We start from the raw sequence: 18,776 nt of genomic DNA, 5'->3' as shown, positions 1-18,776 counted from the left end.
AACGTGCCGTTTTGTGTTCTGTTTCGTTTAAACTTTTTGTTTATAATAAACCGGCGCAACAGCACACTCACTCACCAGTCCTGTCTGTCTACTTCCTGGCCTGACGTCGCCATCAGCCATCTTGCCACAGTAACGCTATATTTGAACCCTGCTACTTACTCTTTAATATTTCTGAAATAATTCAGAGTGGTTCTTCTTGCATTTACTCACATTTTATAAATATATTTTCACAAGTCTTTGTTAAGGTGCTTTGACTAAGAGTTCAGGAGCTACTCTTCAGTTCTTGTTGCCTGCCACAGAGATAACCCAAAGTAGAAGAACACTAGATGGCGCTGGTTCTTACACCTATATAAAAGACTGTGAAAATGCCAGTCCATTCCATTGCAAGTTTTAATTATTGAATTGATCTTCAGCAGAGTCAATTACATAATTATGTTTGGTAAAAATTACTGCAATGAAATTGATTGGAATAGCCACGTTTCCTCCACCTGTGTTAGCATGCACAGTAAATAAGTGGCACCAAATTTAACAATACAAGGCACAGAAAAAAACCAGAGAAATAAAACTGCTTTTATTTAAATACACATCCTGTGCAATTCATTCTATTCCAAACTTGAAAAACTAGTCTTGCAGTACTTGATTGAGCTTTTCTGCAATACAACCTCTCATTTTAATATTCTAGTGCAGAAGTCATTTTGATGTTATTAAATTAGCCATCTCGTTCCTCAAAGTAGCAAGATTCCACTTCCAGCCACCCTTCTCCAGGCTAGATTAGCAGGGTTTTTAATAAAATGTAATTGAATTTATGGTGGAATGAAAACACTTCCTTTCCACAGTAAAGTAGCATTTGGTATCAAATCGGCAGCATGCTCACTGTGATTTCTAAAGACTCTGAATGACTCTGAAGCAGCTGCTTGTAAATCACACATTAAGTCTCTTACTAACAGCTTGTAGATGGGGAATCATCATTTTGACTTCATTAGTTCATTTATTAGTTAAACCAGATATTGAAAAATGTATAATCGACTTACTCTACTTCAATTGGTTTACAATCTTTTCAGTGCTGTATGTTTCATGCTTGTTTAGCTACAGGGAGACAGTAAGACAGCCAGAGTAAGCAGCAGGGGCAAGTGCTATAGTTAGAACCACTGTATGTGGACGGAGATTCTATTGCATATTGCATTGAGCAAGGCTTTAAAAATAATTTTTAATGTCTAATAAGTAAAACAACACAAATAGTAGCTTTAAATTCCATTTTTATTTCCCCCTTTTTTAATATTGTTGCGCTCATGCTGATTATTTCTCTTTGCAATGAACAAATATTGTGTGTGTTTTTATTTAACTGTATATTTTTTTTAAGGTGCTTTGACTATTTCACTTCAAAAGCTGCTCTTCAGTTCTAGTTGCATGGTATAGACATATGTAATGTAGGTTAGATTTGCCTAAGTGTCTTTATATAAGTAAGCACCAAGGCTCTAGGTCACACCAGTGCATTTCCAGCAGTCCAAAGTGGTGAAGTGGACATTGGCTTCACCCGAGTGCAAAAACTAACAACAAAAGAAGCTTGAAAAAGATAGACCGTATGCCCTACCAGAAACAACATTTTGTATTGTACTTCAAAACAGTACAGTATGTATACTACTCAGTCCCTTCGGTGGTCATAACAGAAGGGTCGGACTGTTTGTGACACTTGATAAAAATGTATTCCTAAAATGATTAGGTGCCTACAGTCACCTGCCACTAAATATTCTGATCTTGTTAAGGTAAAAAAGAAAATTTATATAAAATCTCCTGGATTTTGTATGAAACTGATTTCTCAGATATCAGTGGTCTCTGTGACTCCAAATATCTCTTTCCACATGGAAGGTTTCAATAGCAGAAGGCTTTGCCTGAGCTTGACATCTAATTACCAGTGCCTTTTTCTCCACTGCCCTATTTCCTTGCATTAAATATTTTTGGTCAACTGATTGTTCCTGTTGACTTACAGGTGGGAATGCATTTGGCATTTCTGATGACATTTTCCCCCAGGTTTACACTATGTACATTGTGTTATTATATGTATTTAAGCAGTAAGCTCCAAGTCTTTTCCCAGTAGGTAATGCTTGCTCTTTTAGCTAATGTCACAAGGCAGAATCAAGGGCCATTTGCGGTGACATTAAAGAGTAAGTAGCGGGGTTTCGAAAAACATAGCGTCGTCTGTCCCCATGTGTTGCTACAACCGTTTAAATAACTGTTTACACTTCTAACTTTAAAGTCTGTTTCAAAGCTCTTTCCAAAATGGCCGCTCTAGTACACCGATTGTGTAAGGATTATTGCTGACATTGTCAAACAGGTAACACAGCAATAATGATCCATGATGTGGTACGAAACGGAAAAGCCAGAGAGCTTGTTATGTTTGTTTGTTTTATCGCTCCTCCTGCAGTGATTTAGAGGACAGATCTCAAACCCCAGTGCACTGGAGCAGCCATTTTGAAAAAAGCTTTTTATAAGTGTAAAAAGTTGTCAGGATGTTAACAATGAAAAGAAAAATCACAGGTACATTATTTAAACAGCTGTAGCAGCACGTGGGGACGGGTAACACTGTATTTAAACAGCTGTAGCAGCACGTGGGGACAGGTAACGCTGTATTTTTCAGAACCCCGCCACTCGCTCTTTAAGAGCACAGCCTTCTGGTGAAGAACTGCTTTACTGGAGATTATTGCTGCAATAAACTGAAAATCCAGTTTTTATAGGAATAGTTCAGACAGTGTTATTTCAACTTAAAAAAAACAAAGATGTACAAAACAGCTGGAAAGAACTTGCCGAGCATAAAATTAGACAACAGAGTATAGGGTTACAGTGGGCAGCCGGACAGAGCTAATTACATAACTCTGCGAGGTGTTCAGATTGTTGCCATAAAAGATCATTTAGAAACGATTACTGCCTCCAAATTCGGGGTGAATATTTGAAGTAAAGTTTGTTCTCCAGAATGGCACATACAGGCATAATTTGTTTGTGTGTGTTTTTTTTTTTAATACATTTTTTTTCAAATGAAACTTTAATGCAGCTGCATTGGAATATATACATATAACTATATAGTAGGTGCAGCTGGCAGTTTTGTTCGGGGTTAGGCACAAAAATGCTGCCACTCCCTTTGAAAACATGTGTCAATATATATGAATGTGTCTGTCTATAAACAAAACACATATCACATTTGTTGATAAACTGAAGCGTGAGAAGGACGGCAGCAATTTGATCGAATACAAATGCTTGGAAGTGCAGAGAGGTATTAACACCAGAAGGATACGGGAACCCCAGTTTCTTGCAACAGTTGTGATGGTGATCAAACGTGTGTCAGCAGTGTTGTGTAAAAATGTTGCTTAAAATGAACAGTTGCATTTAAGAAATGTAGAACAAGAACAGCAAAAAACAAAAACAGAAATACACTTAAGGTTTGTGTGTTGCACACGTGCCACTAACAAAATGCCCTGGAAACTTAATATAAAGGAAATAATTAATGAAAGACTGTAATGCAGCAAAAAGCTCAACAATTAAACAAAAAAGGAAGTGAAAAGGTTCCTGTACCAAGTTGAATAAAGATTGTTTTCATCTGTTGTATCTTGTATCCCAGATACAATAGGTTTAGTTACATTGTTTACCATCAGGAGTTTACAGATGATTTCATTGAGCAGCAGATTCCCCAGTTAGATGATGAGCTGATAATATCTCTTCAGCCAAAGAAGCAGGCATGGTAATTTAAGACGTTATCCAAACGAAAAACAATAATGTAGCGTGAGTTTTATACTAAAGCAGGGTCAGCCGTTGCAGAGAAAACGTTTATTTATCAAACTGACCATTTTAAGAAATGTGAAAGCAGAACGCATAGAAATACTTGGGACTGTCACTAGGAAGTGTACTGCTGAGAAAAAACTAAGAAATGAATGGAATTATGCTTGTTGTGCATAGTTACTGGTACACCTGGTGGTTCCTGCTAGAAACACAGGTACTTGAGATGAAAAGGTCGAAAAACACTGATTTAGACCATATAATCCATTCAACTGGAAATTATCCTCAAATTTCCAGGCAAGGTTGAAAAACAGCATAGGCAAACTCTCTTTGGAGATTTGGAAATTAAAAAAGAGGTTTTAGACTGATTGCCCTCCCTCACCCTTTGAAATGACTAAAAAGAAGCTTGCTTTGAAGAGAACTGTGACAGCCAGTGGATTCAAAAAGGTTGTCACAAGATGTCACTCTGGATGCCACCCTGGCAATGTCAAAAGATGACAACATAAAGAGGGAGGGGGGCTAAACAGAATTAATCTCTTAAGAGCTCACATAGACAAACACACAAAACATACTGTAGCCCTGACAGCTCTATTCCAACACATTCAATCAAGGGCCACAATTAATAGCCTAGAGGGCTAGTTTAGACCTTGGGGTCTCGCAGCTGGTCGACAATGATATAAAACTGGGGAAATGCTACAGGGAAAAATGCATTCTTCATTGCAATGTATATAATTAAAAAAAAAAAGAACACACAATAAAAGACCACTGCTCTTTCAGCTGTTGGAAACTGCTCAGAAGCAACAAAGCCGACTTGACAGAGACTCGTAAAATCAATTTATTCCACCCAGGTGGAAATGGAGGCAGATAAAACTACTGCAGCGGATTATCATTTCCCCACACAGCGCAGAGAGCTGCTACCCATGATGCATTTGACCAGTGGAGAAGGGCAGGGCTCGACACTGCCAAGGGTCTTTAAAAGCTACCTCCAAGGACTGTTAACATTCTAATAAGGCGATAGCGGAATTGTATAAATACACCATTTGTAATTATTTCTTAATGTATTCATGTATTGTTTTGTAAAACTGGGTAATGGTACAGAACTATAAAATAATAATGTAGGCTCTAAAACTAAAAGACACTTCTTTCAGACTTTTTAGGTCTGTCAAAGTCTTCATTTGAAGGTTTTTAGCATCAATGTCTTTTTTTTTTTAGCTGTGTGTTAGCTGGTGTACCTCTATTGCACCAAAACTGCACCATAAACAGGGGCAAGTGAAAACAATTGTAATAGTCTCAGTTGTCCCTTTTGTGTTTATAGAATAAAAAACTTTTTTCTTTTTGTTTTGGAAGTATTTTATCAGTTAAAACAGAAACCCAGTACCTATACCCCCTCAAAAAAACAAAAACTACAATCATTTGTGAGTGGCGTGATTGGTCTTGTTCGGCAAACAGCCTTGAATGGACAGTGACATCGGCAACAGATAGAGGGAGTGCACCACAGTCCAGGCATTCAGCACTGGGCCTCTCTCCAGCATCCTCTTCCAATTTTACCTGGTTGCAGTGGTGGTTTTGTATATGAACTATTGTCCACTAGAACTCGTTTCACATCTTAACTGACCCTGATCTATAATCTTTTGTGCTGGAAATGCCAAAAAAAATGTACAAGCATAAAAACTAAAATTTTAAAAAAGGTTTGTCTGGTCACATATTATTACCAGAAAGAAAAGATAATAAAACATATTCCTAGCGCCTGTGGGTTTTTTTCAAGGCTTCTTGCCTTTTGTTAAGGCTTGTGTTGATGCTGAGTCAGTAAATGCTCAGTGGTATATACGCTTTTATTATCAAAGACATTGCTTTCAGGGGGTCAGCTTGGATTACTTCCATTTTCACAGCTGAATAAAGCCGGCTCCCAGAGCGAGCGCTAATAGCCATCGACTCTAACATTTCAAATGACGATAAAAGTAGATGTTGAGTGATAAAAGAAAATAATAATCTGTAATTGGCCGAAAAGCAATAATGGTATGACTGTGTATTGGAAAGTCATTCTGTATTTTGAAATGCCTTCTAGACAAACATGCACTCAGAATAAAGAAAGAAAAAATACCGATAGAATGGAACAAATAATATAATTTTAGAACTGTACCAACTGTTTCAAACGCTACAGTTTACTGATAATATTAACACTGGAGAAAGAGCAAACCTCCCTGCACTGAATCACTCAGCATCGGTCAGCTTAGTAGGAAATAGCAGAGCTAACTAATGTATTCTTTCACTTGTTTAGATTCACTTTGTATCATTGTATCAAATTTGTATTAATCTCAGAGGACTGTGTTTCTGACAGGATAAGCACTGCTGCTACCTGAGAATTATTCCTCTCTCTTCCTGGATAATAGCTCATTTATTTTTCAGCAAAGGGAATATTACTTTAATTCAAAGAAGTTGTACAATCTTTCCTTAAGTCATCGCTTGAACAGCTGACAGGAAGAGTGTGTGTGAGAGAGAGAAGGAATTACAAACTGAATTAGATAACCGTTACAGTTTATAGTCCATAATCGATTACTGAACATTTTGTCCAACCTTAAATCCACTTAAGCACACGTTTGAGTCATTAGAGTTTGGTGCAAACTGCACTAGAGGGTTGTTAAATGTCAACTCATCCAGGCCATTAAACATATCCACTCAACTAGGCAACACAGACTTTCAATTCTTGACAAAGCTGAATATCACATTGCAGTTTCTTCTGCCAGAAACTTGTCAGTATAACGAAACTCCTGTACGGCATTAAGCTTTTTGCTGTTCAAGCCTGTGATGCTTACTTACTGCTTCCAAAACCCTGCAAATAATTCCTAAGTTGAAGTTTAAAGGGTATTTAAACCGCACCACATTACCAGGATAAAATGCCTTTGCCATGCAAGAGAATGTAACCGAAGGTAATCGTGTGTTGGTGCCTCTGCCAAATACACCCCACATTGGAAATGAGATGCAAATCCCAATGAGTTCTCCCTGGTTTACTAATGAAGAATGTATTATAGAAGCCCGTGCTCAGTGATGCGTGTGGAGACGTCACAACAGGCCCTGCTCTCTGCACTCAGGACACACTCTGAAATACCAGGGGACACGGATTACTGCATCGTGATCACATGGGTCAGCGACCACCATGTGCAATTCTTCTCGCATCAACAACGTGCCCACTGTGCCCACAGCTGCTGCGTTTGTCTGCCAGCACTGCTGGACAGGAGGGAGGGCCAACAGTTTTGGCAAATGGAGAGTCGTGGCCAACAGTGCTCAGTTGAGCAGCTGCTGTGCTTTTTGTACGAGTGGGGAAAGGCAACTACCTGTATCTGTTTCATATAAAATATCTAGTTTGTATTTGAAAGAAAAAATCAATTGCTGCAGTACAGTACCCCACAATCATATTTCTCCGAATCTGTTAACGAGAGGCCTCAAGTTACTATTTTAAAATGCTGGCGCAAAAAGGGGAACCACAAACAGAAATTAAAAGAGTAGGTAGCGCTTTACTTTTTCACATTTCTCCTTTACTATTTTCTAAGTGGCTCTGTTGCTCCAATATTGAGTTGTGTACCATTTTCTGTAAATCTGCCTTTACCTGGCTTTGAGCTTGAACATCCTAAGTGCTAAGACTCAACAACCTTCCTCATTTCATTCAAATCATGTGACAATGTAACCTTTCAAGTGTCAGCACCACCTCTCTCTGTATACAGTACGTAGAGTAGGTGGGGCAAGCAGAGTTGAAACATTGCATTGTCACATCATTTGAATGGAACGAGGAAGTCTCGGCACTTTGTATACTCCAGGTAAAGGCAGATTTACAGAAAAATTATATACGGGAGCAACAGAATATTGAACCACTCAGAATCATTCCAAACACCATAACATAGTAAGGGAAATGTAAAAAAAAATGAAATGAAATGAGATCTGAAGCTAATAATATTAGTCAGAAGGCAAATCATCTTCTAGCCATTGCTGGGTGAGAAAATACAAAAGAATGGGAGTATCTCTTTCTCTTTCTGTTAAACCTGTTTTGCCTGGAGAAATCTGACGAAGTTATTTTAGCAAGAACGGGAGTGTGATAAACCTCTTCTGGATCCTTTTCAAGTTGGACTGCCTTGTTGGGTGCAAGTAGGACTTGGCTGTGAGATCACAGGTCCGACTGGTGCCAGGCTACTACCCAGCCTAGATTGACCGCTCTCCAGTTTCTGGATTATAGAACCCCCTGATGATTCAACGGCGAGTCCCTTACCTTCTTCTCCAGGTGTGCCAGCTGCTCTTTATAAAAGGCGTCCAGCCGTTTCAGCTCAGCTTCTTTCCTCTCCAGCTGTTTCGCCTGCGACAGAGAAGAAAGGAAGATGGATGGAATAAAAGGGGCTAGGGTTTGGAGGAAATCTTGCTGCAGAGGCTTTATCCGCCAGGTGTTGTCAGATACTCATCACAGCACTTCCCAAGCCGGAGAGCTAGGCCCTAGCAATCATTTTATAAAACAACTCCTCAGAGACACAGAGCTACCTCACAGACCTACCAGATAATAATGTGTCTGCTGCATTATCTATTGGAGCTTCTCTGTTCCTTGACACATGCTGATGCAGCAGAGGATGAAGTGCCTTATTTCTTGTATCTGGGTGAAACTGCCATCTTAAGAAAAGTGTGTGCCTGGTAATGGCTTTCCAGTTTGTAAGTGAATAAAAATGGGCAGCAGATTATGTAATAAGACAGCAGTAAATCATCACTTTTAAAAACATAAAAAGGCTAGGATAACAATTCAACATATCCTCAAATGCGTTTCTCCCATGGTGTGATTTAAGCTACTATGTCATGTGTAGAGTGTCTCTATTGCATAACAGATGCCATTTCATACAGTTTGGCGAGAGAAGCCTTATAAGAGACTCTCTGCCCTATCATCCTAAACTATTATAAATCATAAAAACAAAGATTTTAAATAAAAAATAGCGCTGTCTGTTCTAGAATCAAAATGTACTGGATTTCTCATTCCCCAGATACAACATCAAAATCTCAATTCAGAAATCATGGATAAGTAGGTGATCATAAGCTAGATTCTAAGAACATCAAGGTTTTGTGGTAAATGTTGTTGGCAAGTTTTGTCACATTTTGATGAGTGGTTCGAAATATTTAATTAGAAATGTTTTTACTGTTACATTGCGTTCAAGGAGTCCCTATATCATTGAGGTCTGATATCACAAATGGGTTATGAAAAATGTGCTTTGAAGAAGCAGATTCAGATTTCTAAAAACATAAGCTCCCCATACATCACAGAAATTAAAAATGATAACAGTTCAGCCCTACTTTCAAGTAGCTTCAAAGTCAGAAAAAAAAAAAAAAATCACACATTCAAAAAGGCCACAGTAACATTTAGCTAGAAATGCTGCAACACCACACCACTCCCACCCCCCACATACTCCCCTGCTTAGAGCAATCAAGAATCAGAAATGCACTGCCGGCAAAGCTGGGACACCAACTCACAATCTGCCTAATAAATGCAAGCCTCCTTTGAGACTGCTGTTTAGCTGGTCCAAAATCAAAAAATAAATTAGAAAGTATATTGACTGCTTGTACAGGTCCCTTTCTTTCTCCAGGAATACAAAACTCATTTTGAAGATTAACAATGACTTTAATGTCAATGTGCCCCCACGTCCTTGCCTAAAATCTGCAGGACTTCTCATACCACCATATTACCACTTATAGGTATTTTAATCTTATGCTTTTCAAGTAATAAAAAACAAACACAGCATTTAACACCAGGTCTGCAAACCAATACAGTTCTTAAGAGGGCTTATCTTGATGCAGAGGGTGTAAAATGATAAATAACAGTTTTAAAGACAATTTATTCATGAGACGGATTTGTATTAAACATAATGAAAGCTAAAATGCCTTTCTCCGTTTAATCTTAAGACTTGCCCTCGTGTAAAAACAACTAAATTACTGGGAACATTTTTAACTGTGCTCTCTTTCTCTTTTCTCTCTAATTTGTGTGGGTCACACAGATCTGCCCTCTGTGACTGAAACTTAATTTCAACAGGGAGACGCGGCTTCATCTATCACATAATACATGTAAGGGATGTCATTTGTCCAAATCTCTCTGGTTAGGGACAGGACATGGTTTGTATCACAAGAATTTCAGCAAACCAAGTGCATTTCACATCGGAAACTCATAATATGCATGCAATTTCAGGTAATCGAGATAGGAACCATTACGGCTGTCAGGATAGTCACGATCATCTTTAATCCTGTTTCAACTCCCATTAACTGTGACTTTCTCCCTAGTTAGGAGCTTCTTCTCGCTGGCTTTTAAAAATAAAGCCATACAACGGTTTTCTCCCACAACAGAGGGGAGACTGAATTAAAGTAATTTCCCCTTGCCAAATTAAATTACGTGGAACTTGACACCCAAAATCTCCTAATGGACAAATCCGGACAAGGCGGCTTCATACTGAAAGATAGGAACAAAGTAGTTCAGTGCTTTGCTTTAGCTTGTAGATGACCGTCAAACATGATTACGGCCCACAATATGACTATCTATAATTCTTCAATACAACTGAGAAACACAAAAATATACACGCTGTTGCAATTAATCAATAACACTTAATTGACTATTGCCTTACACAAGTTTACCACAGTAGCAGTGTGTAATAAAGCACAGAAAGGTATGGTAAAGCATGTTAAAACATTTTTATTTGATTTTTTTTAATAAAATACATGGCACAATATGGTAAACTATGGTAAATGCATTATATAACAATGGGAAAAGCATAGGAAAACTGCTTACTGTGGACTATTGTTGCAATAATTTGCAGAACTTGTGATTCTTTGTGGACCTTTAAGGTCGTGTGGAACAAGCAAACTGGTATTAATCACTTCAGCCAGTCCAAAACAGCCCTATCAATTAATCAAATCTTTATGTAATCAGGTTAAAATAAAAGATTGAGAGCAGTTGCTCATTTATTGTACAAACACACATATTGTACAAATAATAGTTTCTTAACCCCATTATGGAGACAGAAATTCTTTGAAAATAAGCAAGAAATACATTAAATCAATAAAAACATCTAACTAAATACAGTAAAAAAAAAAAAAAATGACAGCCTCCTGCGCTGCACATATTCCCTACAATCTAAAATGTTTTAAACAGAACCAATTGTTTTGATATTATTTCACATACTATAGTTGTGTAATGAAAGTCAAGCAGATCACCCCTGTATTACATTAGTTTGAACTAGGATCAAACTTGCTTTATTTTTCCAGTTAAAGCTGTATTACAATGCTGGCCATGTATAGACAATAAGAAAAGCAGACACGGGGTGTGAAGAGATGCTTTTATGAGAATGTGCCACAGCTGAAATTACTGCTGGATCACAAGCCCTACAAACTTATGCTGGGGTTTTCAGTTTCATTGAACAGTTGATTACATGTTAATTAGTGAATACAATCCCTTTTGCTTCTTCATTTTTTGTTTGTAGCTTACACAATAATTGCATACATTTTTCCAGCTGTGCACTTCTATTCTCTATATAGGTCTCAAAGTTGCAGTTTTGAAAGAAGCATTGTGTTACTATAACATGGGTATCTGGTACTACACTCGGTTCAGGTTATCTGTGTGCAAGGCATGCTTTCAGAGTGTGGCTGTTCCTCTGTCACCTGGAGAGTGACATTGCACCGACTCCTTCAACACCTTCTCTACAGTCATTAACCAACCAGCTGCTTCTCCTATTGACTGACAGCGGGCTTTCAGTCAGTAACATGCTATGACTTTGGCTGCAGAAACTTTCAAAGTAGACTTCCTGAGAGCTTTCTTCAGCCTAGTATGGGATATCACAATTTAAAATACATGCTTGATACAACACAAGTTTCTTTCCAAACTGCAGATTTTAGATTTATGTTGGAAGTGCATTGTACGTAGGATTTATTATTTTGTTAGCTGTAGCACCCTATTCAATTCACCAAACTAGATACAAGGTGGGAAGATGGTTGCGTAGCTGCTATTATAAAAAGCTGCACGCTGGATTTTACTGGCGCAGTCAACAGGGACAGCAGGACCCCACAAGAGCATAGGTTTTCAATATTGGAGAACGCTGGCACATATCACTGCTCTGCACATATTTACTGTGATTAGAACCTTATTTAAGATATTATTGGTCCATAAAGGAACCAACGTCAGCCGGCACACAGATGATATGCAATTTTCTAGTTGAATACCCTTAGAAATGTTAGGTTGGAAATGCTATATAACTGTGCAGATAGTGATTGGAATGCACAATGAAAACATGACATTTAAATAAAAAGACAAGTAAGATTAACAGCAAACGATCAGGCTTACCCAAGCATCCAAATCTGCAGGCTGGGAATAATAGAAAGAGAAAAATCAATATATTTAAAAATATAAATATAAATATATATTTAAAAATATATATATATATATATATATATATATATATATATATATATATATATATATATTTTTTTTTTTTTTTTTTTTTTTTTTTTTTTTCATTGAGCCAGGCTTCCAATACAGGTTAGAATGCAGGACTGATTTTTGTAATGATAAAAAAATATATTAAAAAAATTCAAGGACTTATTTTTCCATCATTAAAGAGACAGTATTCCCATTCTTTTGTTTAATAAACAGAGGGACATATTGAATTGTTAAGGAAAATCAGGTAGCAGCCATCCATGTCTATATGCAATACAAGAAAAAGGGTGTCTGTTCAATTCATCGAAATGTTGGCAGATCTAAATACTGTAGCACCACTGTTTGAATCATAGAAGGCGATTGTGAAACCAACATCTGCAACCGTGTGTGTGAGTCTATTTAGTGTGTTTGTTTCTTTTTGAACATTTTTGCCAGGTCAGTAACTGTTTAAATATTATATTACATTTACAGTAGAATACACCCCAAAGAGTTTTAAAAGCATGTTATTGTTGCAGTTCTAAAAACCTTGTATTACAAAACCTTAATATGCAGTGGCATCAAACATGAAATATTAACCAAATCTATGCCAGCTCTGGATATGAAATATATGTTTTAAACTATCGCTGGCTCTGGCTTTGAGGCTGTAGGAAGACATTTTTGTTTGGTCCTTTGTCTGTTGTTTACAGATCCAGAGAAACCATGGCAACAGCTACTGTGTAGTACATCAGTGTTGGAGTGTGTCACGGATAGCTCTGTGGTGACATCAGGCCAGGAAGTAGACAGGCAACAGTGCTGGGGTATGTAAGCGCTGTTGCGCGTTTAATAATAAATAAACAAATAAAAAGTTTGAACAAAACACAAAATGGTGGCCAAAATAAACAGACAATACAGACACGGAAAAAACAAAAAAGTATCGTGCTGGTTTACACCCAGCACGCGTACCAATTGTTTACTTTAGGTTTCACTTTTGGTTTCTCTCCTACTCTTGACTCCTGTTCCACCTCTGAACACACTGACTAAACAGAAATGACTGGCTAATCAATAGGCAGTCGCATCTTTGCTGTTCTTTTGAAAGCTTTACTTAAACAATTGATATAATCTAAAAGACGACACCTGGTCCCTATGTTAAGTCTCGGGAGAACGGTGGTGTTCTAGTAAACACCATATTTGTTGCTGATTACACACTGCTTCATCTCTTTCTCTTAGCAATACAAGTCATATTAAGGTTTCTTGATGCACTGTTGAGGGCTCTCGTCATGAGTATTGAAAGCTTAATGGAGATTCCAAAGAAAAAGTGCTGTATTGTACTTCCACATAAACATACTGCGTAGGCAGTGCCCGTTTACAGAGAGAGGAGGGATAATAAGGTAGTTATATGGCATGCCATCTGTTTAACCTCTCCTCCATTCTCTGCTCAAAGATGTTATGTCATTTACATTCCATTTCCGCCACCTTTACGTGGCTTCACTTCATTTCACCCATCTCCGGGAAAAGAAATGACAGTAACTCCACACCCAGACCCATGGAGCACAAAATTAGAGGCATTTAAATACAAATAAAAAGCAAATACAATCACCATTAGTCACGACTGGAAATCTGTAGAAAGTGAAATTTTATCTTGGCTGAATGGTGTTAAATACAGCAGGGGCAGAATGCACTACGGCTTGTTCTACAAGGGACTGAGTACAACAAATCTGTCAGCCTCTCAGTGTGCTCATTGTGCAAATCTACCAGGGTCTTTTCTGATGGGATTGGTCCAGTTTCAACTGGAGTGTATTAGTTTAGTAACAGGGCTCTGTTGCTTCAATAATGAGTACCAGTATTCTCTAAATCTGTCTCTACCTGACTTTTAGCTTGACTGGAGAATTCAAAGTGCTGAGACTAACAGTCTTCCTCCCTCATTCCATTGAAATCATGTGACAACGTGATCTTCTAACAGTTGAAAAGTCACACTGCCACATGGTTTGAATGGAATCAGGAAGGCTGTTCAGTCCTGGCACTTTGTATACTGCAGACAAGCTCAAAGCAGGTAAAGGAGGCTTAGAGAACAATCCTAAATTAATATGGGTGCAACAGATCCAAGAACTTCAAAAAGTTTGCAAATACCATAAATCAGAAGTTCAATGTCACGACTGTGCAGTTTATTTGGTCTCAAGGAAGGGGGGTATATATATTGGTGTTTTGAATGAGCACGGGTACCATCGTTATATGATGTGTGCCAGGGCTGAGAGATAATGTGATTTGCTGCAAGGCAGTGGCTGAACTGGGATCTTACACAAGGATATCTCCGCAAGTCCCCAATACTATTGCATTTGGAATAAGTGGCAGTTCAGACACCTCATGAATGAGAAAAAAGTGCCTTTAAAAAACCTGTAGGGCTGGTATGATTATACTGAACAAGTACTGAATTTGATTCCAGCAGATGACAAAAATAAATAAATAAATAAATAAATAAATAACGCAGTAGATTTAGACAGTTAACATACTAAAATACGTTTGACCTTTTTGGACCAATCTGTTACTGGATGAGAAAATAAATCTTAAAAAAAATATATATATATAAAGCAAATGTCATACATTTAAACAAGTTATGCATACAGGTTCTCTAGAGGGGTAGATTTGAGCTGGGTTTTCAGGGTAAGATACAGCCTGGTGGTGTGCTACACCTGATTAACAATTCATACTTTGCTGCTTCTGGTGAGACAAGGTTTTTTTTTTTAGTTTTTTACTTAAAGGAAAGACTAATTGTTTACTTATTCATGCGGTAAATTGTAAATTAAATGTTTGCCATTTGCGCTAGGTGGAGTAATTACAATTTAAAAAGGGAAATGAATCATGGCTGTTTAGCTTTGTATGCGTTATACAATATGAAGCAGTCAAACACAGACTCTTAACCAAGGCTTGCTTACAGAAGTTTTTTTTTTTTTTTTCCTCAGCACATTGGAGAAGCCAATGAATTCGAAATGCATACACCAGCCTCTTCAAACTGCAGAGGCAGGTCTAGCTTCAACTGTTCCATGCTTTGCCTTCTAATATTTGCACACTCTCGTTAGAAAAGCCTTAACAAATCATGCTTTTCTCCTGCTGTGTGCCGGTATGGGGTTATTTATGCTCTGCGTGTTTTTACATATTGACATTTATTTTGTACACAGCTCCAAGGAAAGGAATGAAATTACAGGGGTTGGACAAAAACAAATACCTGTGACATTTTGAAGGGTTGTTCATTTCCTTTTAATTTCCTAAGTGTTTAACTTTAGTACATGTTTCAACATCAAACTTTAACAAATCAGAAAAGCCATCAAAAAGGTTTACAGATTACTGTAACTGTATTAGTGTAGAAGACTGCAAGGTGTACTGCATTTCATTTCACATTGAACGGATCTATTGAATTTGAAAAAAAAAAAGAAAAAGAGGATATTCCATGAACCTTCATAGAGTACTGTAGTCACTCCATAGCTACCCTCATGAGTGAAAGGACTACAGGATTCTAGTCATATACAATCTATGAAAAAACAATATACATTTGAACTTATTAAACAACTGAATTCTGAGAATTGGTTTCCTGAGATTAAGCTCTGCCTCTGCTTAGCAACGTAGCATAATTTGGAACAGTGAAATTGGTCATTCTGACATTGTATAGTATTTTCATGACAGATTCCAAAATATTGAGAGCTGATATTAGTCAGTCTGCCCCAATCAGTGACTCGGAGGGTCACCCTGGAGAATAGACTTCGCTGCAGGTCTCCACCCTTCCAAATTCTATTGAAGAACTGGCGGCTGTGATCACGTTGAATCAGTGGCATTCCACCAGTCCATGGTTCTCTTATATCCTCTGCAGTAGTTTGTTTGTGCATATTAAACCACAAACAAGTACAGTTAGTACTATTCCACAATAAACCATAGCAAATAAGGCACAGCCAACAACCTATCAAAAGTAGAACAAAGCACATTGGTCAGTAGTAGAACTCTACCTAGCAACACAGTGGCAGAAAATCTAAATGGAGAAGAAAACCACTTGTTTCCTTCAGGAGGAAAAATACATCCAAAAAGCAGGAAAAAACAAACTAAATTAGCTGTCAAAGTAAGCAAAAACTACAAATAAATTGCAAATTGTTAGAACAAATACCTCCGAAAATGTTAGTTCCCCCCCCCCCCTCCCCCCACTATATTTCAGTTATTTTCTGTCCACCTCCAATCCAATTTAAAACAGTCAAGAAACAGTTAACTGTATATAGATGTTACGTGAAACACATAACCTCTCCTCCCCATCGTTACATAAATTCTTACAAAACAAAACTGGCTAAGTCTAAGCAACGGGGACCAATTGTATTTACATCTTTTGTATGCAACCACCACCAAAAATATATAGATAGATATATATCTGGTCGAATCCTTAATCCATATAAAAAAGGAAAATTCAATTTTTGGAAGGTTTTAGATTAAAAGTGCATTTCATCTGGGTCACTGGATTAAATCTCAACTGGCTTCAGATGTCAGCACTCGCTGGAATCCGAATCATTGTGAGTGCAAGGCAAGAAGCTTAACAGATTTACACGCAAAAAGGTGTCAAGGCTATGATTACAATTACTGATAACACTCAGTTATCTAGGCTGTACTATTCATTTAGCAAACCGGTTTACAATTCTGAGGTTTCCTCTTAGTACAGTATCGCATCACAGGCAAACAGTGAGGATGTTTTTACAAGAGGTTCTCACAGAACCCAATTAGACGGGCAATGAGAAGTGATATGCAGGTATTTACTACTCCTTATTCCCTAGGATATGCATTCCCAGCAAGAAATAATGAACATGCTAAGCAACACATTGGTTCACATATGAAGCATATGAGGCAGGGAAAGGGTCATTTTTACTGGACAGCACTGTGAACCAAACATTAAGCCTGAAAGTGTACTACAGTTTGCAAATTGAAACTGGCTCCCCATACAGGATGCTTATTTATTATAAATGAAAAAGATAAACTAAACAAGAGGGCCCATGACAAGGAAACTTTCTTTTTTTTATTTTGTATTTACCACCACATGCTTCAGTCCACTGAAAACTCCACTCCCTACCCAACAAGCCTGAAGATTCGTTGAGATTCAAACTTGTTCTATAACAGCCAAACTGTGCGGAGAGCCCCAAGGTGTAGCTCTCAGTCTGACACCCTGTCATTTCCAATGGAGTTAAAAGGTATAATATTTAAAACTACCTAGACCCTTTCAGCCACATACCTGTAACAACTGCCATACATGACAGCTGATGAGGTGACGGCTGCTTTGGATAGTCATGCGCGAGTCCCTCGGCTAACAATGTCGGTTCCTTTTCATTGATTTCATTTTAACCTTGACTGTGCCCTCTGTGTTTTAGTGATCTATATTAATTTTGATATGCTTGACTTTGCACAAACACTTCTGCTTCAGTTGCAAAACGTGCCACTTCTGCTAACGAGCAACTGTCCACCTCTTGAATACACTGCATGCATATACTTATTATTAATAATAATAATAATAATAATAATAATAATAATAATAATAATAACATTACCAAATTATTATTTTCATAATGCCTCCACATACCCCCAGATTAAGTTTCGTCACAATTGGATGAACGGTTCTCTAGATACATGTGAAACTTAAGTGTTGCAGACGTGTACAGGCGCCTCCACCACATCTCTGTCGCGAGTGATATGCATCCCCTAGAGGGGGAGAACTAGGCTAGAATTCCTGAGCAATGCACACTTTTGTGTAAATGGACATCCGTCACATGCTTAATTGGGTCTCTGTCATTCTGTAACATATAAAAGCTGCATCTCTCTGTTACAAGCCAGTTTCAGGTACGATGGGTAAGACAGACCTGACAGACCGGGTCTGATCATAGGCACTTAGTTGGCAGGTGCTGTATCAAGACTTCACTGCAGATTTTTATCCCCCAGCCTCTCTGAAAGAATTAGAGGCAGTAACACCTTGTAGACTTTTTGTACACTGTACTATACAGTTTTTCATTTGGATTTTGGATAATCTGGATCCATACTAGTATGGCTCAGAAAGAAAAGTCAGATGGTCTAAAAATAATCATGATGCTTAGAATTAGTTACACTCAAGCACCTGGAAATCTGACTTAAGAAAAAAAAAAAAAACATCATAGGAATAATACAGCATATTGTTATGTCCTCCTCAATTCACTATACAGTACCAGTAAGGTATTGTTCCTAAATAGTTTTGAATCCTCCTTATGTTGAAAAATACTGGTATTTAATATACTGCTGTGAGTATTGGCAGAAATGAGCACATTTGGAAAGGCATACAGGTTTTAATGTAGAGGAAGCTAAAAAATACCTTTGAGAAAACTAAACTTGTCAACAAAGAGGCTGAAGACTAAATGGAAGACTATGGAAGACTTGATTAAGTGATTGAGTTTCAAAATCAACATGATTTTGGGACGCTTACTGTTAAAATGACAAGGGCAAATTAGACAAGATCTTACTGCCATCTAGTGAAGCTATGAATGCATTTCTCCAGATGGTCTAGCCTGTATAAATAGAATTAAGATGTTGCTCCGTTTATGGGAAACTGACC

General features: G+C 37.8%; 1 protein-coding gene across 2 annotated transcripts in view; it reads right to left on the bottom strand.

The window, feature by feature from the left end:
• LOC117411854 (MICOS complex subunit mic25a-like) overlaps positions 1-18,776 on the bottom strand; it is a 106,326-nt gene that overhangs the window by 70,769 nt on the left and 16,781 nt on the right. The window contains exons 5-6 of one of the 2 annotated variants that reach the window (XM_058988786.1): positions 12,110-12,130; positions 8,024-8,107 (exon numbers count right to left, since the gene is read on the bottom strand). In XM_058988786.1, coding sequence (XP_058844769.1) covers positions 8,024-8,107; positions 12,110-12,130 — 105 coding nt within the window. The remainder of the gene's footprint in view (positions 1-8,023; positions 8,108-12,109; positions 12,131-18,776) is intronic. The other variant, XM_058988787.1, reaches the window with a different exon arrangement.

This window comes from Acipenser ruthenus, chromosome 16 (assembly GCF_902713425.1).
Source record: "Acipenser ruthenus chromosome 16, fAciRut3.2 maternal haplotype, whole genome shotgun sequence".
Lineage (NCBI taxonomy): Eukaryota > Metazoa > Chordata > Actinopteri > Acipenseriformes > Acipenseridae > Acipenser > Acipenser ruthenus.
Note: the sequence above shows the minus strand (reverse complement) of the source record. Positions and strands in the feature narration are given on the sequence as shown.